The following is a 27,112-nucleotide window of genomic DNA, read 5'->3' as shown; positions in this document are numbered from 1 at the left end:
GTTAAAAAAGGAACATTATATGTACATCTTGGAAGTGAGACACCCTCGGGAAACAACAGCAAACGAGGCTGGGGAGAGGTTTATATGTGGCGGTTGGTCATTGTGGACACGCTTCGGGTCAGACACCCTCGGTCAAAACAACAGATTCTGAAATTCCATGACCAGCTGCTATAAAGGCGTAGACATGTCTGTGACGTAGTAGGCACGACGATTGGGGGGGGGGGGGAAATTGGAAGATGACAGTTGACATGGAACGAACGGGTGATAAATATAGATAAATATATAAAACAACAAGGCATGGCGGGTCCGGTGGAGGAACACGAGATGGCCGTTGCTGGTAAGTTTGGGATTTGGTTTCCATGGAAAGCTCCGCAGCTTTCTTATGGAGTTGTGAGCGTGCTGCACCTGTGTCATCTTCGAGTTCCCACGGTTACAATGAGTTTTATTTATGAACTTTTTAAAGCGATTTATAGCTCGTTTCACAATGAGAGAGTGGTAAACTGTCCAGGGATGGTTCTTAGCCATGGAAACGTTTCCTTGTCGACTTTGATTCCCATCTGGACGATGAGGTAGGTGGTCACCATGGCGTTGACACAGGTAGAAATAGAACGACACTCGGTCGAGCTACCTGTGCTCAGGTTGAACTGTTTACAAGTTTTGTATCCCACTGATCGGCCGAATGTGCATCCCTACCTGAATGAAAATCTAATTTACAGCTCTTTCAAAATATCCTGATATTCTGTACATCGGTTTTGGCCTCATCTCTCAATGGTGAAGAATCACTGAGAAAATTAAAAAAAATTAGCGGATCCGGATCTCACCAAAATCGAATCAATTCGTCCTTATCACAAACCCAACCTCTCCACCAAATTTCGTCCAAATCCGTCCATCACTTTTTGAGACAACCTGCAGACAGACAGACAGACAGACAGACGACAGACAGGAGTGAAAACACAACCTCCGCCACCGAAGGTAGTAATGAGTATACATTCTTGCAGATGGACGCTCGGCCATGTGTTCATCTGCGAATATTGATAGATGTTAAAGACTCCACTTTCAAAAAGGGTAGGCCCTTGTGTCAGCAATGAAATTCAAAAATTCCTGCCTAAACCAATCATGGGACTTGTGCTCGTTGCCTGAAACCGGTAGTCAGCCGAGCCACTCTTGGTGCACCAAATGATGGGCCACCGATCACTGTCAACCCGAAGTCACCCGTCATCCTGGTGTTTCTTGGGCAGAACTAAAGACAATACCATTCTTCGGAGGGACGTTAATCCGCATGTCCCGGCTACCAGCATTCACTTACGAAGGTGGACGAACACGTGGTTCATTTTGAAAAGAGTAGACCGTTGTGTACCTGTACCCTGTCTAAACTACTAGTTCTTGCTCTAACCAACTAATACGTTTTTCAATCTTGTTCTGATATAATTTCTATTGTTCATTCAGCTAATGTGAGCAGTTATTTTTAATTACTTATTGTTTGTAAAATATCACCTTTTCATGACGAGCCATTCAATACCCTTTGATGGTTGCCAAGATATATTGTTAAAGAGTCGCCAAGGTAATTTCCCATGAATCATCTTTCATCATAGATTTATGGATGAAGCAATTTTCAATGTTTTTTTGGAGAACTGAAAAGCAGTTTGAAAATAACTTTCTTTCTTCCGTCAATATTGTTGAAAAATGCAAAGGTACAAATAATGTGAAGTTCACATGAAGTTCAACCTGAACTTTCAGCCAGAGGAAGGTGAAGCATTCAGAGCTTCAACTTCCATGGTCGTTACCTCCCCACTGAAGGTGGGTGGAGATCATGTTTTCACCCCTGTCTGTCTGTAAACAGGATATCTCAAAAAGTTATGGACTGATTTGGACAAAACTTGGTGGACAGTTTGGCTGTGGAACAAGGACAAATTGATTATATTTTGGACTAACCCTAACCCTAACAGCTTGGACCACTGTTACTTTGGCCATTTTGGACCACTGCAACATTTGCTTTTATCCCTTGCGTGCGTCATCCCGGAGCATTCGTCTTTTTTGGATCACTTGACTGGGTGGAATATTCACTATTATTCACCGCTCGAGTCAGCCTGGGGCATTTGTATTTTTTCCCACTGAAAATCAATATTTTGCGACGCGTCTTGGCACCAAAACCTCCAGCTCAGACTTGAGGAGCTTTTGCTGCTGCTGAATCTCTGGAAATTGTTCTTCTGTTTCACTACACTCTTATGAGTGTAACGTGATGTTCACCGAGCGTAACTGGGACCATGGCACTGCCTGCACTCATCTTGCCACCTCATGACCACATGTGATAGAGTGGAAATTCATTTACACCTGATTTCTACAGATTCTTCGCCATCGAGAGATGGGGCCAGAAACGAGATATAGCACGATATTTCAAAAAGTTATGGACAAGTTATGACAAAACTTGCTGGATGAGTTGGCTAAGTGACGAGAACAAGCCCAATAGGTTTTGGTTCAGGTCTGGATCCAGATCGGACCTCGCAGTGAGATCCAAAACGTAAACTGTTCAGCCTGGTGGAGGTATGCACTCCACCGAGTGAGTGAATGCCATTCTAGTTTTACACTGTAATTTGAAAAGGTTAAACCATACATAAAGGCAAAAACGCTCAATCTTAAAATTGATTGATGTTTCCAATGCCTGCGCTACATTTCACATGTTAAGAATTCATACATGGGGAATGTACAAACAAAGAACCACTGAAGACTTCAAGACTGATTTATGACTTAGGGGATGGGACGTGACTGCAAATGGCTATATACACTCTCTGCCATTAAAAAAAGAAAAGAAACCGAACACGTGATTGTTGCTAATGCGAGTTATTTATGCGAGATCATGGGACATGGGTGAGGGTTAACTTCTGTCAGAGATAATTGCTGAATAATTTCATATCCATTTCATTGTAAGCCTGGTGTTGGCTTAATGGCTAGACTGGTGGGCTTGGGATCTTAGGATCCTGAGTTGAAATCCCACTTGGCTGTTGAATTAATGCCAGGTGGGGTTGACTCAGCTTGTCATCCTTCCGAGGTCGGCAAAATGAGTGCCAGCTTGCTGGTATCCTGTGTCGGAGTGGCAACCCATCCAGGAATGTGCCCACTAGCCCAGGAGACTGTTTAGGCAGCATCAACACTCTGCAGAGTATGGTCCCGATGGATGGATGGATGGAAACACGTGATGCTGCATTGTAGTGAATGTTTTCACATTGGATCCCAATGTGGAAAGAACAATCTCAACACCGGGTATGTTCGTTCACCTCCGGCAGCTGTCACTACATCCACGTCCAAGGCCTGCATTCGCAGTACTCTGGGCAGTTTGAAACTGATTGTGTGCACATGCCGTTAATCCAGCAGCTTGATGTCTTCTGAGATCATGAAGTTTCTCTCCTCAAATTAAAGAGCCTTGCCACATGGCTAATGGACGACCCTGCTTGAAGGTGTCCAATTATTTAATTCCTCTCATTTTCTGACAAATATGGTGTTGAATAATGTAATTAGTGTGTTTTTTTGGATGATCCACACACTGGTGTCTCAGAAAGACTTTCAAATTTACTCAGAATGCCTTGTGTCACCTCAAAAAATGTAAGGGTGCACGAGTTGCATGTGCTGAACGAGTAATGCGCGAGGCAATTAAGTGATGTGGAAACTTGCACTCAGGTGTTCTGCACATCCCTCGTGTCAAAAAAGGCACTTGGAATGAACGCTGGAACAGTCCTTCAGCAATTACATGATTAATTCCACATTTGTCTTATTTTATGGCAGAGAGGATAGATAACTAGTTTTGTTTGGCATTTTTATATATAATAAACTTCACCTTGCATAGTTTTTACAAGATATAATAATACAATATTCAAAAACAAAACTTTTCCTAAACCCTGCAACAATTGTTGTAATTAATATGAAGTGAATAGCAGTAAATTATTTCCAATTAACCACATTCACCCCCTCCCAACTGTGTCTTCCAACCGAGTTTATTTCGCAAAACCAAACGTGGCAGAGCGCACACGCACGCACACGCACACACACCTTCATAACTCCTCTCATTCTCGTTTATACTCCCATTCTCGTTCCACCTAAAATGGTTTGAGTTTCATTTCCACTTTCTGTTTTAGCAAGGACAAACCTAATTAAAACTGCCATTTGGTTGTGAACATACTACCCATCATGCCCACCTTTTAGAATTTAGAGGATGTGTTGAACCCACTGTTGCATTCACACCGATGTCGATATGAAAGATATTTGTTTTGAGCCCCTATCCTAGTCATATTGGCTTTCACAATAAGTTACAATGAACGTGTGAGTTAAGTACGAGTTGTTTTGGAACCCTAAAGATAGAATAGCATGACACAGGAAGTACAATTCATCGTTTCACGATGGAAACTTTTGCGGCTATTTTGGTCGAATAAAGGAACAACACATTTCAAGCAAAATCCATCAATATTGAAATGTCTTTGGAAAAGGAGATTATTAAAATGGATCTTATTATGGGGACTAACTCTATAAACAAGGTAAAATAAGGAAACAGAGGATATGGCTTTATAATTTAGCCTATCATCTTGTGTCACGTCCAGATTATGAACACAACATATTTGGTTTCTCAACTAGTATATTTGCTTACCATGTGCCATCTATATCCCATTTCCTAAATCATGGATGTGTTGGCTTTTCCATGGACAGAATGCCAGGCTGTGCTGCAGCAGGGTTCTGCACGTCTCACCAGCCAGCTGCAGGATGCATGGCGCTTTGTCCGCGGCCCTTACTGTCCAGAGCAGCTGGTCTTCAGTGTGACCGAAAACCGGGTGGTGGTTCAAAGCGGCAGGCGTTATGTCGTAGGCTTCTCCTTACATTCTTTTGACATCTTATGACATCAGTACTGTTTCCACTATCAATATCTCCATGAGAATATGTTGGGAATCATTGATAACTTCATCAGACAAGGAAAAAAAAAATTGCACCCTTGTCCGAAGGAAGAGCTACAGTTTGGCATTTTTAATATGAAATAGGCAAACTCTAGAAAAGGAACGAAACCCATTAGAACTCTCGAGAATTAGACATGGTGGGTAAGAAAGGTTCTTCTTTTTCATTTTTGACGAATGGACGGATGGAAGGAAAGACATACCAAATATTGAAGCGGCTACACCACTTTAAAATACAAGAATACAGCCAACATTCAGAACAATCGGCAGCAGGACAAGCCAGCAACGATTGTACAAAATTGTGTATATTATCTGTTTCCAACTACATTACAGAAAAGGTGAGCAAAAGATGCATCAAAGATAAAGGTAACTCGGGATGCGGCCCCAAGCACTGGCCAAAATGATCTAAAATGTTGAAATGATTTGAGTTATCTGCTGGAAAGAATCACAAGATGCTGATATTTTGGCCTTTAACCTTCGTCAGAGCAGAAGTAGAATTTGTCATTTCACACTTGAAACACTCAAACCATTATATTCTCATATTTTTACCTCCATTACCAAGGGTGGGCAGTGGTTACGTTTTCACCCGTTTGTCTGTGAACAGGATATCTCGAAAGGTTGTGGATAGATTCGGCCAAAATTTGGTGGACCGGTTGGGTGTGTGATGAGGACGACATGGTTCGATTTTGGTGAAGATCCGGATCTGGATACTCAAATTTTTTAAAAAGCGATTCTTCACCATTTAGAGACGAGGCCAATAGGCAAAAAGGATGTCCATCATGGTATCTCAAAAAGTTGTGGACGGATTCAGACGAAACTTGGTGGACAGGTTGGGTGTGTGACAAGGACGAATTGATTTGATTTTGGTGACGATCCGAATCCGGATACGAATTTTTTTTAATATGTGACTCGCTGGAATGATTGTTTTTTTTAATCTCAAATGTCTATCAATTACGTTTCTCCTCTTAAGTTTCATTGTAATTAGAGTTGCAAAATTATTCGATAGCCCAGAGAGTAAACCAATTTTACACAATAAAATCATCAATTTTGACAATGACATGAGCATAATCCATGAACACTGCAAATTGATGAGCAAACAGGAAAAAGATATGGAAAAGAAGTACTGCACTGTATCAGCAAAAATATGGTGTTGGCGAAAGAAAATGTTCGCAAAATTGTTGGAAGAACAAATGCATATTTACCAATGTCCAGTTTATAAAATAATATTCAAAACGGAAAGAGAATTTGTTTGCAAATATGTGCATATTGTAGAAATATCTCCTGTCCTCCTTCAGCTGTACACCATTGCACTACTACGTACTGGTGAGTGTGCTGAGACATATGTACCTGTCGAGCGGAGATTCTCACAGCTGGTGTCTCTGCACAAAACCCTTCGTCGCCGCTTTCCTGATTTGCCAGTCTCACTGCCGTCACGTCTATGTTTGAGTGTACTCACATCCACTAGGAGAGAGCAGCGTGGCCAAGAGATTGAGGCATACCTGGAACGCCTCGCCGCCCTTCCTTCAGTGCGCTGTGCAAGAGAGTTTCAGGTGCGGGCTCACAATTATGTTCACCACTTTAATGAATCTTCATAATACATCTCACCAAGGTATTTCTTTGCAATAAAAGAATGGTGCCTCCAGGATTTCTTTTACCATCCGGAGCTTGTGCGTGCCCACGAGTGCATCCGAGGTGGTGCCTACAAGGAAGCAGCGACCATTCTTTCTCCAACCCTGTGCCTCCAGCGCCGTCTCTCTTGGGACTGGCTGGACTTGCAGCGTGGAGCACTGACACTTGCTGCCATATCCGTGTGCCAGTTTGATTTGGGCAATCAGCATGCTGCATTGCGGGCATGTCTCGAAGCCATCGATCTTCTTGAGCCAGAGGGATGTAATTCTACCACAGTAGACACACCGCCATTACTGCTTCCACTAACGGACATGGCACGGCGTCTTAGCGTCATCCTGGGAAATGGAGATACAAGCTTTGCCAATTCACTACTCAAGCGGCTTAAAGGTCACCAGGTGAAACCTGGTCATGTGCCATCTCTGAAAGAATACATTGTCACACAGTATTTAGAATAAAGTAGGAATTCCCAAAAAGGACACACATGAAATATACCAACCTGGTGGTAAAATAAATGATGAAAACTACTCTCCAAGTGATTTTGTGGCTGCTCTTATTGTTATTATTATTTTTATAAAAATTCACAGGTTCTAAGGCTTGTGGAGGAGCTTCAACAAATCATGCACACATTTGCAGACAAATAGGAGATTACACTTTGACTTCAAACAAACACAGCTGCTGAGATGGGGGAATGACAACTTCCCAGGGCACTTGGGGTACCGGAAAAAGTCATCTTTATGACTTTGTTTTCTCTCCGCACTAAGCCGTGCACTTGAGGCATTTATTACTCTCCATGGATGCCAATCTATGGAGATTAAGCTTTCAAATGCTGAGCATCAAAAGCAAGGAGGCAGCACTGACCATTCCTGAAGTCTGATACGATCTTGTCAAGGTCGGGATCAAACCACCGACCATCTCTCCAACGCAGTGCAGGCACTCTAACCGCAAAGTCACCGAGTCTGGTATAAAGCTGGTTGCTTTTTTTTTTAACTGCAATCTTAAACAAAGTTTAAAACCCACTCCACTGATACGGTAATGAAATGAAGATGGAGGAAGGGATTGAGAAAAGACAATTAAATTTGGGGTGCGTGTATGGGGCGAGGGGTGAGTGGACATCAATCCACCTGTCAAGAAAAGCCAAAGGAAAAGGGAAAGCACAACTGCCCAAATTGAAACGGCAACATGGCATTGCTGCAGTTCTACATTTCAATTTTTTTTTGAATCACTATTCAAGAAAGGACATGTTCTCAAGTTTTACCATTCTGTATTGAGATTGCTTCCGAAAGAAGGCTATCAAGTATTACATCTTCTCTCCCAAGTGGCCAGCTAAAGATTTAGAGAGGAGCTTTTGCCAGCACACGCCGGCTTTCAGAATAGCTTCAAATGAAGTTTCACATTTTGTGCTGAACTTGAAAAGATGGCTGGAGAAACATACAAAGTTATGAAGACATTGCACCTTAGGTTTTTAAACGTTCGAATGATTTCATTTTGTTTTTACACTGCCTTCAGCCTCATGGAGCAACTTGTACACAGAGATATTAGTAGTCATCCATGCACTTCAACATTGATTACAAAGATATTAGTAGACAATGGGCAAATACAGACCATGTACTGGATTTGAATGTGGGTTCTGAGCATCTTGAGCAACAGGTTAATATGGGAACACCAAACAGGCCAACCTGTCGGATTTGACTGCTTTCAGAGAAGTCAAATGTTGTCGAAGATGACTGTGCAAAATGACAATCATTTATTTTGATCAAGAGAAACCACTATGCCATGAGTTAATTTCCAGATTGACAGGTAACGACATGCTCTTCATTATTTGAAACATACAAAGGATGCGATCAAGTGTTACTAAAAATGAACATCCAAACAATGGGTCAAAACAACACAATGTCCAAGTACACGCCCGACTTTTGAACACCAGTTGCTCACCAAGGATGTCATTCCAGATGTTGAGGAACCAACCTTACTCTCCCAACAGGACAGGATGTGATTTTGAAATCCCCAAATTAAAAGGTGAACGAAAAAAGAAGTTACCCTTTTTTATTTTTATCTTACAGGATCTAAGGCTCATAGTGGAGCTGACACACACACACACACACACACACACACACATGCACTGCCGTCACTTCCCGCACACTGTGAGTACAAGCAACGCCACAACAATGGCACCGCCTTTCTCACCGCACTCAGTGGAGCATTTCCGAAGGAGAAATTTCCTCCTCCCCATGGATGCCAACCTATGGGGATTGTCCATGCTCTTTAAATCTTTTTAAATCCTTGAACATCAAGCAAAGAAGCACACGTACAATTTTCTTAAGTATTTGGCACGAGTCGCCCGGGGCTTAAACCACTGACCTCCCAGACTCGGAGCAGACGCTCTAACCATTACACCACCGAGTTGTTAGAAATCTCGTTAATGGCTACCATTTTTAGTTGGCTGGCAACGTGACATACTACATTCCACTGGCAGTGGCGAATCGGACATTTACTCAACACTACATGCTCGATAATAAATCCACAATTTTTTTGTAACGTTTTCTCCAAATAGACGATCACTGCAGAAGATCGGTAACTCCCCTCCCCACTCAGGTTAGTGTCCTTTTGCATAATATTGGCAGATGATGAGACGAAAGCATACCATGCACGGATATTTATTCGCATAAAATGGACGTAGGAATAAATGCCTACCAAACCAGGATACATTGTCACGTGTGAAGTGGGGACGCAAATGGCAGATAAATACAATGGTATGTGCCTTGAGTTTGTGGCACTCTCCAAACTCTGAACACTCATTAAAATGGTACCATTTATACCTTTAAAACAAATGACAACCATTCATTTTTAAACAACTCTGAGGTGTCTAACTGAAATTGATATGCTATTCTTCTGTTCAGCATTGCAATGGCTTTGCAGGAAACATTTTGTTTTTGATTAATCACTCAGTTATTACCTTTATTCATTATTATATTATGGCTGACCAGGCTAAGATACCAAGTGTCTGGTAGTTTGTGTACTCATTTTCAAGTCACCGAAGCAGTGGGTGCGAGTACAGGACTGAGACTCGGCCAACTTCCCAGCTAAATATGATATTAAAAAGGAATGTTAAACCAGTGATCTTTCAATTGTACAACAGGTACTGGTGATTTTCCAGCATAGTCTGACTTGCTATCAAAAGGAATGCTTGCTTGTTTATACCCTTTTATCTTTCCCATGGTTCGTGTTATGAAAAGAAAAGCTTCATTAGTATGCGTTACATTTTACAACAAACTTTGAACATAAGAAAAAAAGCATTCAATACAAAATAAAGTGACAAAAATGAAACCATTAACCCAGCTCATCGTTGGTCTTTTGGCTTCAACTGTTTCTTTGAGTGGTTTCCTTTGTGGAAGAGACTAGATGAGATGTTACAGGTAGGACAAATAGCACAAAGACAGAACTACTTGAGAGAGGCGAGAAGAGAGGCAGCAGGTTTTGAAATTACAGGGGAAGAGTGAGTTGAAAGATTAGAAACGAGCAGAGGTAGTGCAGCAGACTTTGCATTCTCTCTTAGCTTGTCTAAAAGAAGGTTGAAAAGTGGGGAAGAGGTGGAAGAGGAAAAGAAAAGGCAAGGACAATGTTAGCATACACAAGGCACTTGTGTGTTTTTGTGTTCTTTATTCTCAAATCACAGAAAATTGCAAAATCTCTCTCACCTGAATGCAGGACAGAAGCAAGGAGGGCAAGACCATTGGCGATTACTTCAGGAGGAACCTCAGGGTGAGTGGGTGATGGAGATGGTGGAGGAGAAGATGTGGCAGAGGCAGCAGAGCGAAAGAGTGTTGTTAGAACCTCAATAAGACCCGAGTCGTGAAAATATGGAACAGCTTTCTCTGTACAACAGGGCAGACATTGCAACCGACAGTTTGGCTTGTTTGCATCAATGCTGCTTCAAATTTGGAAACTACAAGTATAGGTATCTTATTTTACAAGTAGTACTACCAAGTATAGGAACTGGATATCGATTGCTACTTGTAAAATAAAATATTGCCATCATGACAGTGCTTTCTCTACAAATAATTTCAGCCAAATATTCCCGTGTAGGCCTTTAGCTTTTCTGTCCATTACATTGGAAGGTGTGCAAAATTTCACAAGATTTTTGGAAGCAATGCAGACTGACATTTGCCAACTACGACAGCATTTGGTAGAGCGCATACCTCCACTTAGCTGAACAGTTTACATTTTCTATCCTACTGATAGGCCAGATCTGCACCCGGTGTGCATCCTACATCACGGTACTCCTTCAGCTTGCTGAGAGTTGCCGTATTTCATCTTTTTATATTCCTTTGGTTAAGAATTGCAAGTTTTTATTGACAATGGCATTCGTCATGTGGAAATTATTTTGTACAGAAAACTTGTGGCAAATGTGCATGCGCAGTCTAAGCTCTCTTGTAAGATTGCGTGGTGCAGGAGCTGTCAATCATTTTATAATTATAATAATAAAGAACGCAGTGAGCTTCATACTTAACGCGTGCACGTGAGAGAATAAGAAACAACAACAACAACAACAACACAATACCCCTGGCTATTTGGAATCCGTGTCGTTAGCCATCACCTTTTGCTTCCGGTTGTTGTTAAACGCTGTGCGGTGTATAAACACGATTGGGTTTTATTTCTATCTCGTGAATATTACTTAACGCGTGCACATGAGAGAATAGGAAACAACAAAAACAACACAATACCCTGGCAATTGTGAATCCGTGTCGTTGGCTATGACCCTTTTGCTTCCGTTTTTGTTTGCTTCTGGTTTTTTTTGTTTCCGGTTTTTGTCATGGGGAACGATGCATGCTGGGAGATCATGACCGGAAGTGTTTATTTATTTATTCAATTATTTTTTTCCCAAAGTTAATTTTATTCTTCCGAAAGTGATTTTTTTCATGACAGGAAGTGTTTATTTTGTATTTAACATTACCGGGAGTGATTTTGAAACTCTTTCCGGAACTTATATTTTCTTTTATTCTTGACCAGAAGTGATCGTTTATTTATTCAGTCATTTTTTTCCCAAAGTTAATTTTAATAAAGATATCTCCCGCATCATCAAAAAATAATTTTTAATCGTGATTTACATTATTTGATCGCTGATCCCGAATCCAGGCTGAAGTAACCGGAAATTGTGTCAAAATCATCAGCTGTGCGGCGCAAACACGTACCACGGTATAGTTGGCAAGTATACAGTGGTGAACACGTTATAGGTAAAGTCAGAAGCAAATGTAAGAAGAATTCTACGTTCGCTTCTAGGCTTTGCCTATTCCATATTAGCATCTACATTATAGAGCAGGATTGTCTGTCTGTCCATCCCCAAACTACTCCCTCAGTTTTGGGGATAGCCCCGTCAAACCTTCTGTGGAATAGCCCCGTCAATGAAATCCTAAGGTGGGTGGGAGGTTTCATAAATACCTCAATACAATTATGATTTTGACTTTTGATCTGTACGAAACTGCTCCCGATCGGTAAGTAAACGCAATGACGGGTTCGGCAGAAACATTTGCTGGTTTGATAATACCTCGGTACAATTGTGATTTTGAGTTTCCACCTGAACGATGACGCTTTTATCCATTCTAAGGTGGGTGGTAGGTTTCATAAATTTCTCAATGCAATTATGACTTTAATTTTCGATTGTACGAAGCGTTTTATATCCGCCCTTTCTCGCCGGCAGATTTGTCTGCATTAAACGTCACGTGAGAACGGCGTCTATATTCGTTTACCTCACGAGTGTTTGTATTTTGTTCTATTAATGGTATCGTATGAATGTGTGATTGGAATGATGATATTTGAAATGAAAATGCAGAAAGATTGAGTTTAAAGCAGAATGAGGAAATTATGTGAGGGTTTCCACCTATGACATTCATGGATTCGGCATTTGCAGATTCGCCCTTGTGACATCATAGAAATATTACCCACTTTATTTCTGTTGGGGTTAGCTGCAGTAAGTTTTTTGCCCAAGTCCTTCACGAACTGGCTGCCCATCCCCCTCCCGTGCATAGTGCAGGTACCGTGCTAGTTATAGATAATACCATATTTTGCAGCGTATCAGTCAAAGTGGAATATAATTTTTTTCCCCATTTTTCTTTTGTTCATTCATTCGTAGATAAGCCTAGTTGGAGTATAATATGAAGCTAGATAAACTACAGTCGTGAGCAAAACAGTCGGTCAGAACAATAGAGGTGTTGATTCCTCCCTGACATTGTCACAATGGATCCTTGCCTATGGTACTTCCAGGGTCATGAATATTCATGAGCTGTTTTGTGCTTATTATTTGAACTACTTTGTGTGGGACCACATTTCGGATAAATTAGGAATGTCAATAGTTTTTCAACACTTTTGTAATAATTAAATATTGAGGTACAGTATTTAAAACAAGCTGTAGAATCATTATGTCTTAAAGCAAAGATAAGTCGATTCTGAGTGCAAGTTGAGGCTCGGACTTCTGGGTAAAAAAAAAGTATCGACTTGTCCGCCAAAAAATATGGTAATAATAATAATAATAATAATAATAATAATAATAATAATAGTCCACAGTGAACTACAAACTATTTTATGATCATTATTATTCCAGCTACATCCTGAAAACAGGTGTGTCAACTTGGATGAAATTTGGATTCCACATTTCTTCCATTTGAAAATTATGTGATATTTTAATAAACTAGTACGTGCCCGTACGTGCAAAAAAATAAAAAATAAAAAAAAAAACTTTCAAACCGCAAGCCGGAAACGACAACCACACAGGCCGTTCCTTCGCTCTCGCATGCCCGTACGTGGCTGTACGTGCAAAAAAAAAACTTTCAAACAATTACACAGTCCGTTCCTTTGCTCTCGTAAACGACGACTGGATTGGGGCATTGTGTTTATCTATAAATGCGCATAAGAAATCGAGAAATTATTAGAATACAGTAAGTCACTATCCGAAAGTGGTGCGTGCCCGTACGGAATGTTCACATGTATTCCACGAATTATCGCTTGTATTGAAGTAACAACTGCTGTGATACTTCCACACACAGAGTTAATTAAAATCCAAATTAAAATCAAGTTTACCTCCCTGTCTTTGCTTGCCATGACATTCGCTGCCATTGACCATTGCCACTCCTACGCCACGGGAACTAAGGCGCCCTTTCCCCATTGTAACCGGTACATCCCGTGACGTCATCGTCGGCCGGCCGCGCACCGGCCTACGCAGCCACGCCTGTGCAGCGTGTCTTGTCATTGGTTTGGTAAATAAATGGCCATAACTTGGGAAACACTTGTCCAATTAATATCAAACCTTGAAAAGGCACATACTCAGGTCCCCAGCAATATACGTGGCAAGTTTCAATTAGATCGGACCAGTCGTTGTCGAGAAACAGCGGTCACACACACACACACACACACACACACACACACACACACACACACACACACACACACACACACACACACACACACACACACAGATTGCTGGAATTATAGATAGATAATTATCAAAACATTGATCGAATCTTTTTCTTTTTTTTTATCACAAGGACACAGACAATGTCTCCATGTGATTCCTCAAAGAGACTATGATGTATTTTTATTTTTTATTTTGAATCACAAGGAGACAGACATTGTCTCCATGTGATGCCTGAAAGAGACTATGATGTATTTTTTTTTTTAGTTTGTAAAGTTGTAAAGAGAGAATGATTGAAAGAGACAATGCCTCAAATTCTCAAATACAAGTCTCAAAAACAGGAGACTTGTATTGGACAATTTCATTTTTGCTCTAATTTTGTATTCATTGGGTAAACATCGATGAAAGTTGATGATTATTCACTTGACAGCTGTCAAAAGACTATCATTGTGCAAGGAAAGTCTCTTTACAGCATGAAGGACACACACACATTTGCTCATTTACAAGGTACTTGGATGACACTGACAGCAAACACAGGGTACAAAATACAACAAACAATACAGAGCAAATGAGCACAAAGGATAATTTGAGCACAAAGCAAGGATGGGTCATGCAAACATATGTGGAGTATTGAGCTGAGCATAGGATACGAAGATCAAAAGAATGAAAACAAATACGTACTGCTTTATCAGTGAAGGTTGACTGAAGATGAATGATGTTGAGGACATGAGGAAATGCAGATTGCAAGGAGAATGTGTGAATAAAAGAAGAAATGAATGGAGAGAGCAAGTTGCTAGAACGCAAATGGGTGATTTGAGAATTACCAAGGCAAAATTGAGAGATGATGGTGAGTGCAAGCAATGCCTCACACTGCATTAATGGAAACTGGCTGTTGATCATGGCAACTAGTGGTACCACTGCACCCACTTCAACAGACACCCGGCACACCTCCTAAGGATGCAGGAAAGGCAGGAAAACAAGCACATGATTGAGGAAGTGAATAATATAGTTGTGTAAGTGAAGAAACTTTCAGTGTAAGTAATGCAAGTTGATTGGACACTTAAGACGACAGTCTTCCGAGTCAATTCCAGTTGAAAATTGATCATTGCATCATTCAGAAAGTAGTGCTACTGTGATGACATTTTCATTTCTATTCACAATTTGACTTGAGAAAGTGGGACAACGTGCGACCTTATCTCGAGAATGTCTGGGGAGAGCGGACAGAAGACGGCTAGCCTCAGCAACAACACCCGTACTCTGACTTCGACCCTCACTCCATTCCACAAGACGGTGTGCCACATCACTCCTCTGACCCAGACAGAGTGCAACTGATGCTGGGGAGATTGACAAGCAGACATTGCACTGAATAACAGGAAAACAAAAATAAAACGATGAGACAACATGATTATCAATGAATGTAGGAGCCATTAAGGGAGAGTTCAATATGTGTGTGCCCTCCTTACATTGTCCTTCTGTGAGCATGCGCAGAGTGCCAATGAGTCGAAACTGTACGGGTGACGAGTTAGTCGGAAGAAAGGCAAGTACAGTGTCGAGAACTCCAAACTCCACGAGACGTGGTTTGTTCACAGCTGTTGGGAAAGTGATGCCATGAAGGAAGAGTCAAATCTAATAAGCCGTATAAAATTTGTATTCGTTTTTGATAGATATGTGTAAATGGTAAATGGATGTTCAGACTAACAAGTATAAAGTAAGCTATATGATTGCAAAATTATCACAACAGAAGGTAAGTTTCAAGATCATTGACCTGGTATGGCTAGGTTACGGAGGGCACTCAGTGCAGCATGTTGCAAAGTTTCATCATACGGCACTTGAGAGCCATTGCCTCCATCCTCAGTACTTGGTGGAGCTTGTCGGCGAAGCAACTCAAGTAAGCGTGGCACTGCCTCACCCTTGACTAATCGGATGCAGTTGTCATCTTATCATCAACAAGACAATGGAAGGAGGGGAAAATTGGAGGGAAAAAAAATTTACATGGCGGCAACAACAACAAAAACATTTGTACGAAAGGCAGCTCAAGTGTGTAATCCGATGTAATAATTAACATTGTTGAATAGGAAATTAAGGGGCTGCTTAAATGGCTTCCCAATTAAAGAATATGATAAGTGGTTTCTCATAATCTCCATGGAGGTTTGTGACAAAGGTAGCAATACGCAATGACCTACCTACTTTCAAAAATGCCATAAGAGTATCAACATTCACAAGCAAGTGTTAACAGAGGGGGCACGGAGCTTATTATCTCTTCCGAAGAAAGGTGTAGTATATATTACAACACTGGAATGAAGAACGAGTCTTTCTCGTGCAGGCTCGTGTCAAACTGCGTCAGTGAACATGTAGGATAATGGATGAAATCATCAGGACGTCGATTGGGGAATGCTAAACACTGTGTGAAGCAAGGAGAAATGGATGTGTGGGGAATTAACCCTTTGTCAAAGCAAAATGAAGGAAATGCGAGTTTCTCCTTGCTTCCCACGACAGTTAGCATACCTCAAACGACGTTCAGTTGATTTCATCCATAGAATTGCAACACTGCCTGTTAATTACCAGGATGGTAGTTTCAGTTGTAAGTTTATAATTTACGTTTCATTTCCATCGTATTATTATCCAATGCCAAATGCCAGGACCAACCTGTGAGCTGTCAAAGCTTTGACATCATGATTATACTAATAACAACTTATATAAAAAAAATTTCAAAACTTTTATAATGTACACTACCGGTCATAAGTTTTAGAACGCCCCCATTTTTCCAGTTTTTACTGAAATTTAAGCAGTTTAATGTTTCAATGCACTCTGCATACAAAAACCCTGCGGGATGAACCGAAGATTTCAAATTTTGATTAATCGGTCCATAAGACCCTCTTCCAGTTTTCAGTAGCCCACTGGTGGTGCTTCATGGCCCAGGCAAGCCTCTTTTTCTTATTTTGCCATCTTAGCAATGGCTTTCTTACTGCCACTCGACCTGTCAAACCTGCAGCTTGAAGTCTTCTCTTCACAGTTGAAACTAAGACTTCCTTACTTCGACCAGTGTTAAGCTGTGCTTGAAGCTCCTGTCCTGTGAGCTGCCTATCACGCAAGCTGTTCACTCTCAGAAACTTGTCTTCTGATTGTGTTGTGGCTTTGGGTCTGCCAGACCTCTTCCTGTCAGAGTTTCCTCTAGTTTCCAAGTGTCTTTTGATGGTGTAGGAAACTGTACTCACTAACACCTTGGCTTCTTTGAAATTTCTCTAAAGGAAAGATCTGCACTTTTAAGGGTTATAAAGGAGTGTCTGTCTTCCTTTGCTGATTGTCTTTTTCTCACCATTAAGATAGCAATATACTACTTCCTGCAGTGTAATATTGTCCAAATAATGCTTCAGAGGGTGAAGCAACACAGTCTGTTCCAACACTGCTTTTATACAGACAGAGGGTTTGTAACTAATCAACAAAAGTTGGGACACATGAAGGAATTGTTTGCATCAACTTTCAAGGCTTATTTTACTTCCATTGCTGCAGAACAGCTGCAGTTGCTAACCCATTACTTGTTCCCTGAAAAGGGCCTTTTTTTAACAACGCTCATATTTACATTATTTTTCAGTTTTTGGTAACCTAAACTTTTAATTTTAACCTCTGGCAGTTTACTGCTTCGCTTTGTACCATTTCAGGTTATTCACTGGACTTGAACTGCTTAAAATTCAGTAAAAACTGGAAAAATGGAGGTGTTCTAAAACTTTTGACCGGTGGGGTATTCACAACCACCAACTTTTGATTCGCAATGAACAAGTGAACAAACAAAATATTGGTTGGTAAATGGAAGCGTCTCTGCAATATCAATGATTTATTTGCATTTCAAATGTTTTCTGAGAATAAATGTGCACTAGAGTGTTTGTATGTCCATCCACACTCCTTCCGAGTGTCAGTTAATATTCTAGAGCATTCCAAACAAAACAAATGAAACTGGGGGTGAGCAGATGTGTTTACAATACAATTACAATAGTCCAAGGACGATTCCTTGAAGTGCTGTTAGTAAAACCAGTGGGCACTCCTGCCCTCTGGGTAGGAAGAGGCAACCCTTCTTGGCCCACTTTCGGTAGCAATGTGCTGCGGCACATTCTTCGAAATGCACTTTATAATTTTTTTTTATCATTTTGAAAGAAATTTCATTGATCACAACATATCGTGCTCCATATCATAAGGTAAAGGAAGATAGTTTGCAATACCAGCTACACCAATATTGAAATCACTGCTGTTGAAGATGGATGAATCGAGAAGAATATGATGAGTCGCAAGGTGAAGAAACACGAGGTGAGGAAAGCGTGTGATAAAGATGCTGCACCACCTACATCAGGTGTCCTCAAATATTTTTGATCGTGCGCCAGAACTAAAATTCCTTGGCACCTCGCGGGCCACACAACTAAAAACATTTTAAACTGGAAGAGCACTTAGTAGAGCGCATAACTCCGCCACACAATGCCTGATCCAATAGAACACATCGGGCCCAATAAATTTTTGAGATATGTTGTTGTAGATCATTTTAGCCCGATCTCTCAATGGTGAACAATCACTTTGAACATTAAAAAATTACCGGATCCGGATCTTCACCAAAAATGAATTAATTCGTCCTTGTCCCACACTCAACCTGTCCACCAAGTTTCGTCCAAATCCGTCCACAACTTTTTGAGATATCCTGCACAGACAGAGAGACAGGGGTGAAAAACACAACCTCCTTCCACCCGGAGGAAACTAGAAAGCATCTGAAATTGCAAAGCCCGTCGACGTCTGCCTTGTATTTGGACTTCTTCTTCTTCTGTATGCTAAACATGGCAAAAACAGCTTAAAAATACAAAAATTGACGATTTTGACCTCAAAAGCAATCGGCTTCAATGACCAAATCTGCAAATCCTGCTCAAATTTCAAGTCAATCAGATGGAAATTGACGATTTTATGACCTTGACAGAACACAGGTTACACTCGATGAATTGGGTCACTGACATTGATATTTTATGCAACTTTGACCTTTTGATCGAAAAAAAAACAAAAAACAAAAGGCATCTAGCTTTGGATTGGTGAACCAACTCAGTGATCCAATATGCAAATTCTTAAAATTTCAGGTCAAGTCGGATGAAAATTGACGATTTTATGTGACCTTTTGACGAAATTATTAATTAGTGTTCTCCATTTTCTCATCATAAAGCTTTGTTGCATCATAAAGCATTTTCACACACACACACACACACACACACACACACACACACACACACACACACACACACACACACACACACACACACACACACACACACACACACACACACGATTGCAAAACCCCATCTCCCACTGTGCAGTGGACATTCTGTAGACACCATCCCTTTAAAATGTTCTTGCATAAAATTTTATCTATTTGCTCCCTATTCCCGCTGACAGTCTTCTCTCAGGCAATTAGGGTCATGAGTATTACAGTAACAACTGAATAAAATTGACAGATAACAGTACCCTACAGTCGCCACGCCATCTCACCATCTGTCCTACATGACATGATGATGTGCCAACCTTCATTAGTGGGAACAAATAAAACAAATGGTTTATCAAAATACTGTATTATAATTATAGCAAGGCAAACTATGAACGGTCAGGGTAGTGCGGTGCATGTGAGCATGTCAGGAGCTTTTGCTCGTCCATTATCTTGTCACTACGGGGCCCGAATGGAGAGTTACCCAGGCAGAGACACTGTTCAAGATGAAGATCTGTGAGGCGGGAGTGGTATTTGTTCTTGGCAATACTTAATATTCGAGAACGTTGCCTCACAGATGTATGTACTGCCAAAAAGGGTGATTTACTTACATGCATGCTTGCGAAGCTCAGGAAAGGACAAGGCAGGCAACTTCTGGTAGAAATGCAGAATCTCTGACATCTTAAACCATCCCTTCAGATCCATACTTGCTTGCAGCTCAACCAGCTCCATCTGCAGATGATCAGGTGCCATTATTATATCAACACCTTGTTGGCTAACAACTTGATTCTGGAGGGTCTTCTTCAGTTGTGACATCTTCTCGTGCATGTCACCCATGACGTTATCGTATTTGGATCCATGGTGTGTAGTAGAATAGTGGCGCTCCACATTTTCCTTCTTCGGCAATGCCACTGTCTCCTTGCAGACCAGGCAGAGAACTTTGCCATTATGCTCGACCGAGAAGAACATCTCCTCCCACTCCTTGTTGAACTGATGGTTCTCAGAATCAACCTTCCGCTTCTTACCCTCCATTGCTGTGTTTACTGAAATGAGTAAACTATATAGTCAGCACTGCAGAACATGGCCACGGGTGGTAGAGATGAGGAGGAGCTAGGCAGAGTACGTGCATGCCAAATACTTCCTGTACTTTATTCCGTATTTCTCCCCCTTTTCTCAACAACTCCAAACTAAATCTTCCTTGGATGTAAAGTTCGTAAACGATTCTTCCTTCTTCCTTTAAAAGTAATTTAAAATGCTCCACTTTCACGATCTCCCCATCAGGAATTCACCACGTGTTCTTCAACCCGATCTATCACGCTTCTTTTTCTTCAGAAAGATAATTTTGTTCCTTTCTACTGTTCCTTTTGTTCTGTTGCATCCTCATCTGTTGTGTTCTAGCTCTTCCACAAGTTTGATTGTGTATACAAAAAAATAAAAAAATCCATTGACGGGGGATAAGGTAGGATTAGCTCTGCGGTCCAGACTGATGATGCCCGCGGTCTGGATGTGGACCACAGTCTGCCTTTTGAGGACCCTTAACCTAGACGAACCGTTGCTAGCTAATGTGAATAGACGTGATAACAATAGAAACGAAGAACGATTCTGGGGAAAATGATCACAACCAATTGGCCAGTGCCACGACCAATCAACGAGTGAATCAGGGTGACATGGCGACAGCCACACAACCTATATTTATTATAGTAAGATGTTATTTGAACATCAATGACTACTATTTTAATGGTCCTAATTATTCCCACCATCTTGTGGGGTCAGCCAGGGAACATTTTTGGCCCAAGTCTTTCATGAACTGGCTCACCAGGGCTGACGTTTGACTGAAGCATGCCATCGATAACTCTCCTACTCTTCGCGACAGACACCATGGGGATCTTTAACGTTCGAAGACCAGTACTTGCAGATAAGACATCCAGCTCAAAATCCTTCTGATGGATGAAGCACACACCACCCAGCATGTGAAACAGCACGGTGACAGTTTATAGTGGGGTCAAGATTTGAGCCCAAGATAAACAACTCAATGGCGAGCGTGCACCAGCCCATATGAATGGCAACGATAAGTCTGGAAATTAAAATGCAGCAACAGAATTCCAACTCAAACAGCCTTAATAATAAAAGCTGTGGAGCACATGCAAGTAAATCTTAACAAATATAAAGGATGGTGAAAAGGGAAAGTGAAGGAAAATAAATACAGCACAGAAATATTACGTCGGAACAGAAGTTGGAGGGAAGAGTTATTTTACCCTGTGCACGCAAAGCGAAATGCACGATAAAGCAATTGGTTCACGTCTGACTGTCCGTCTGTCCACAAACGTCAGTTTATGATCGAAGAAACAACTTAATTTTAATTGAGTGTTATATTTTGAAGACAAATCAGAAAACCAACCTGTAGTTTAGCAGTACTTTCACTCTGAATTTATCCCGATCACGCATGTGCAGAGAAGAGCAAGATTATTTTTTTAATTGGTCTGTCTGTCTGGCAGTCAAACAAAATTGAAGGATGGATGAATGATGTGTCTTAAAGGACACAAACAACAGGCACGAAGAACTAATGTAACGTGTTAAATAAGGTGGTGTAAAAGACGGTGCCCTCAAAGGCAGTAAACTTCCAGAATCTTTTTCTAAGACCTTTAAAATCTTAATTTTATTTCAATTGAATTGCAGTAAACACTTAAATATCGTGGGGGTTACTGAGATATTTAAGGTTAAAACCAAGGGGTTACTAGAAAATGTAACTGAGCTCACAACTCGCGGCAGTCACTAGAAAATGCCATGATAGTTAAAACCAAGGGCCTTTGGGGAAAGGAGGGTTACGTTCTTGGGCTTCAAGAAAATATATAGGAAGGACGGCAGCTAAAAATAAACACATCACAATTGAAACAAGGAAAAAAGACATAAAATGTCATAGCCCCTGTTGTTTTATTAATTTTGCAGTATGGAGTTAACGGACTAGCCCATATTTATTTATTACAACTAAACTGACCGCCATTCTACCAGTCAGCCATCTTTGATCAGATCGCAAAATAAAGTGAGGTGCACGTGTTCGCCATCATATACTGTGCTGGTGCCAAATTTGAACAAAATCTGACCATGTATGTCTGAGAAATGGTTGGGGACACATTTAAGTAACAAAATGGCTGCCAGTCAGCCATCTTGGATCTGATCTCAAAAAAACAAAAAACAGACATGCATATGTAAAACCATCATTCGTTATCTGTGTGCCAACATTGAACAAGATTGGTAAATGCATGTCCGAGAAATGGTTGAGGATGTGTTCAACATCGAGATTTTTTACAACCCAAAATGGCCGCCAGTCGGCCATCTTTGATTCCATTGCAAAACAAGATGATGTGCATATGTATACCATCATGTTTTATCTTTGTGCCAAGTACAAATAAAATCGGTTCATTCATGTACAAGATATGGTTGCGGACGCACGCACGTGAAAATCGAGACCAAATCCAAAAGCCCTCGTTTCGGACAAAGTCCAACGGGGGCAAGTAAACGATACACAAGACTTTTACCTTTTTAATTTATTCCAAAACAGAAAGGTGGTTTTACGAAACAGTGAGGTGAGTGAGGGTAAAAATATTGATGCTGTTGGAGTGGGAAGTGGGGAGCGGGGAGGGGGATTCAGCGATCGGAAGAGCAGCATTGGCTTTACGACAAAGTCGCCTGCTGCATTGCCATGGAGGATAAGGGTAAGATGATCCTTACCCACCTTGAACCCCGGAGAAGATCTTTCTAACTTGGACAGGAGGGTATGAGATGGCATCTTCTTCCAGAATAATCCCATCTCGTCTGCGCTAAAGACCTGCTCCAACATAAATCCCTTTACCTTGATTAGTTTCATGAGCTGCGGTGGGTAGTTATCCACAGCATCATGGTCTGCCGATGCCGCTTCCCTGACTAATTTTACATGATGGAGGCTGAAGTTTATTTTGATGGAAGCTGAAGGAAGTACTTTTGGGTAGCTGTGGTTGCATTGGAGTCTTCAGCACCGGGCGCCTCATTGAAATGTTTGTTAAATGCACAATGATTTCTCCCGTATCACCAGTCCACTAAAAGGCTTGTTTTTTGTGTTTGGTTGTCAATTCAAACATTAAGGGCTTTTTCCATCCTTTCAATATGAGGACCATGGGACTAGAATGACACTTTTTTCCTTTTCAGAGCGTTGGTGGCAACACTTGTACGGATGTTGTACACCGCTCCTTCCCAATTCCATATCCAGGCGATGCATCACGTCATCGCCGGGTGCTGAAGGAAGAGAGTACTCAGTTTTTACTCCGTTTGTTTGTTTGTTTCTTGGTTGTTTGTATGTTCGTTTTCTTGTTTGTCCAGGTAACATCTCAGCCATCCTTTGACCTAGGAAGCTGATATTTGGACACAACAGTGAACAAGTGATTTGGCTAAAAAGGGTATTTTATATTTATTAATTAATCAATTAATTATTTTCTTGTTTGTACGGGCGATATCTCAGCCATCCTTTGAGCTCGGAAGCTGAAATTTGGGGACAAAAGTGAAGATGTGCTTTGGCAAAAACGCTATTTATTATTTTTTGATTAATCAATTAATTGGTTAATTGCTTAATTATTATCGATTTATTAATCACTTGTTTATTTTATTTTTCATCCTGACAATATCTCAGGCACTTTTTGAGCTAAGAGGCTGATATTTGGACATGACAGTGAACAAGTGATTTGGCTATAAAGGGTATTTTTGATTTATTGATTAATCAATTATTTTAATTTTCGATTAATTACTTAATTTTCAAAAAGTTACAGATTCAGATGAAACAGTGGTGGTTTCGGTATGCTATTAGCCAATTAAGAAATTAATTATTTTACGGTTAGTATTTATTTATTTTAATTATGCAATTAATCAATTATTGTACATCAATTAATCAATCAATTATTGTACACCACTCCTCCCAATTCAAACTCCATGTGCTGCATCATGGCATCGCCGGGTACCGAAGGTGTCTTGGCGATGTCGCATGCTGGAGGATTGTTAGTTATTTATTTGGCATGGGGGCGGTGTACTCTGAATGTACCTGCACTTGTTTGACTCATTTTTACGGATATACTACATAGTCGATCCATTTATCCCGCAATGGCGGCCCAGAGATGCAGCACTTTCACCTCCAGCTAATCTATCTCACAACTCAATTTCTTCGCACAATGTCAAAACATTTCTTGCTTTTTGGCACAATTAATTTTGTCCATCGTTTTATGTTTACGTGCCATTATTAACGGTGCACGAGAAACTACAAAAGACTCATAATGCAAGATAATCATACATGCCGATGCAGACGACGGATGCAGACAACGACTCACCTCAGCTCAAAAACCATGATTAGTCAAAATAAGGTCCCGCGATAACTAATAATAATAACAATAGGTTGTCCGCGATTGGTCAAAACCCACAAGAGTTAAGGGTTTACTATACTGACTTGAACACTGGAGAACACAAATACCCTTCTTAACACTTTCACAACCCTTCTGTTTAGTAGTACTTGCACAAAATATTATGACATTTTACTTCATCACGACCAATCAAATTTGCTACTCATAGACCCTGCCCATGTCCTTGTTTCTGAAGACAGCATGGGGCAATGTGTTCCATGAACTCTGTAGTTTACAATAAGTTTTGGATCTTTTGTCTTTGTTGATCATTGGTTAACCCATATAGCCTATATCGATGTTGTTCCCAAAGTAAGTATCAATAAATAAACAACTAGAGTGTTCATAGAACACATTCACCCACACAGCGTTCAAGTGTATACTTAAATTTAAATAAAATAATGATTTTGAAGATCGTTAAGAAACAGAGTTTCCTGTTTGAAGTGATTTTCATTTTTCTTTGATTGTCAGGCAGACAGACAGAGGAAAAAAAATTTCACTCCTTTCTGCGCATGTGCAATCGGGACAAATTCAAAGCCAAAGTACTGTTGAACGGCAGGTTTGTTTTCCAATTCATGGTCAAAATCAAACGTTCAATTTAAATTAAGTTGTGAGTTTATTATCGAGGAACCAATTGCTTAACCCCGCCTTTCGCTTTGCGTGCATGGGGTAAAAACCTGAGACAGCATCAGCAGGCAATGTTGGCCAAACACTCCATTAGTCTGTGATGCCAGTCTCCCCACCCAACGTCCGTCTGCCCATTGTGCCAGCCACCTCAGATTTCCCCATGCAATGTTAGCTCCTGGTACTAGAACCTCCTCCCCATGCCAGGTCCCTTATTTTTTGAGCAATCTACACCTTACCAGATGGAGCAGCCATACAATTAAAGCCATGGAGAAATTAAGACCTGTAATATAAAGTCCATTAAGACTCCCTGATTAATTAATATATTTCGAAACCCGATTCAAGTTTTTGGAGTCGCTAAGATGGTTTAAGTTTCAGGTCAGGTCAGGTATGGAAGCATGCGCCAGAGCAGCGCGTCACTGCGTCCACTTTCCACCTGAACTCCAAGGGGCTCTATCTGGCCATACCCCAGGCAGATGCCTGGCCCATCCCCATCACCGTATGATGCCGATCAACCTGTTGCAACCACGAGGCACGTGGTGGGCTCATTGGCCTCCTCCACTCACGAGGCTCCCTCGCTGAGAGAATATGTTGAGCAGGATCAGCGTCAGAAAGAGGAGCCACATGTCCATACAGCCGCAGCTTACACTCACGGACTATGCAGGTAACAAAGCTCATTTGAGTCTCTCTCAGCAACCGCTCATTGGACACAAAGTCCGACCAGCGATAGCTAAGGATTCTGCAAAGATACCTGGAACCAAAGGAATTAAGTCTCCATCTCAGATCCCTGGTCAGAGTCCAAGTCTCCCATCCACAGAGCAAGACTAGAAGCACCAAGGACCTGAAGACTCAGTCTTTCATCCTCCTGCACAGGTACCGACAGTGCCACACCCCATGATCCAGTGAATCCATGACTCCCCAGGCCCAACCCAGACATATATTGACCTCTGGCTCACAGCCAGAGGAGACATGAATATCACTGCCAAGGTAAGTGAATCTCTCGGTGACCTCAACATCCTCACCCAAACAGGTAGACAAGATAGCAGCATCTAAGATGTCATTGAATGCCTGGATCTTAGTTTAGACCCAGGAAACCCATAATCCCAATGGCTCTGTCTTCTCATTCAGCACCTCGAGAGCCCCCAAAAGGATATTGAGAGTCTCCACAAAGATGACTGCATGATCTAAAAAAAAAATCAAGGTCAGAGATCTTGACATGACCAAACGATGCACCGCAACTTGATCTCTCTGACATCCTTCACAGAATCCAGTCCAGACAAGAGCTGAAAAGTTTGGGGCCAGTACACACCCTGACGAACTCCAGTAACAACTGGAAATAAGTCAGATATGGTATCACCACATCTCACAGCACTCTCAGTACCAGAGTATCATTCAGACATTAGATTGATCAGTTGTAGTGGCACCCCACAGAGACAAAGAATCCTCCAGAGGGCATCCCAATTCACTGAGTCGATCACTTTGCAGAGATCAACATAAGCTGCAAGCAGCCCCTGCCAAAACTCTCGTCTGCATTTGGTGTGGATCGTTGACCTCTTTGGAGAAAAGCCTGACTGCTCTGGGCACTAATGCTCAAGTAGATGGTGGCAAAACCTTTCAATAATTATCTGAGCAAAGACCTTGCCCGGCACCGATAGCAGTGTCACCCCTCGGTAGTTGTTGCAGTCCTGGCGATCACCCTTCCTTTTCCAGAGAGGGACAAGAAGGCTCCTCTTCCAGTCAGTTGGGATGATGCCTGCGTCCCAGGCAGAGCACAGAGCTGCATTTAACGACATCAGTACAGCATTTCCACCAGCCTTGAGAAGTTCAGCATGGATGCCACAGATCCCAGGAGCTTTACCCCCATTTCAACTGGTTCACCACAGCCTGT

At 41.3% G+C, this 27,112-nt stretch overlaps 2 protein-coding genes across 5 annotated transcripts in view; one reads left to right on the top strand and one right to left on the bottom strand.

The window, feature by feature from the left end:
- The first annotated feature begins 15 nt into the window (after positions 1-15).
- Positions 16-7,084, top strand: LOC147019922 (sorting nexin-21-like). The gene is made up of 4 exons (XM_085894767.1): positions 16-337; positions 4,693-4,844; positions 6,227-6,481; positions 6,575-7,084. Exons 1-4 carry the CDS (start codon positions 298-300, stop codon positions 7,013-7,015), a joined length of 888 nt encoding a protein of 295 aa, XP_085750893.1. The 5' UTR covers positions 16-297; the 3' UTR covers positions 7,016-7,084.
- Positions 7,085-9,198: 2,114 nt separating this feature from the next.
- RAP1GDS1 (Rap1 GTPase-GDP dissociation stimulator 1) overlaps positions 9,199-27,112 on the bottom strand; it is a 125,307-nt gene continuing 107,393 nt past the window's right edge. For all 4 annotated transcript variants that reach the window (XM_085894765.1, XM_085894762.1, XM_085894766.1 and 1 more), the window contains 6 exons: positions 15,728-15,898; positions 15,426-15,551; positions 15,154-15,296; positions 14,787-14,913; positions 10,256-10,432; positions 9,199-10,118 (listed from right to left, as the gene is read on the bottom strand). In XM_085894765.1, coding sequence (XP_085750891.1) covers positions 10,000-10,118; positions 10,256-10,432; positions 14,787-14,913; positions 15,154-15,296; positions 15,426-15,551; positions 15,728-15,898 — 863 coding nt within the window. In that variant the 3' untranslated portion in view covers positions 9,199-9,999. The remainder of the gene's footprint in view (positions 10,119-10,255; positions 10,433-14,786; positions 14,914-15,153; positions 15,297-15,425; positions 15,552-15,727; positions 15,899-27,112) is intronic.

Source organism: Eptatretus burgeri, chromosome 9 (assembly GCF_056783735.1).
Source record: "Eptatretus burgeri isolate ZD-2024b chromosome 9, Ebu_testis_v1, whole genome shotgun sequence".
Classification (NCBI taxonomy): domain Eukaryota; kingdom Metazoa; phylum Chordata; class Myxini; order Myxiniformes; family Myxinidae; genus Eptatretus; species Eptatretus burgeri.
The sequence above is the reverse complement of the archived record's forward strand: the minus strand, read 5'-3'. Positions and strand labels throughout refer to the sequence as shown.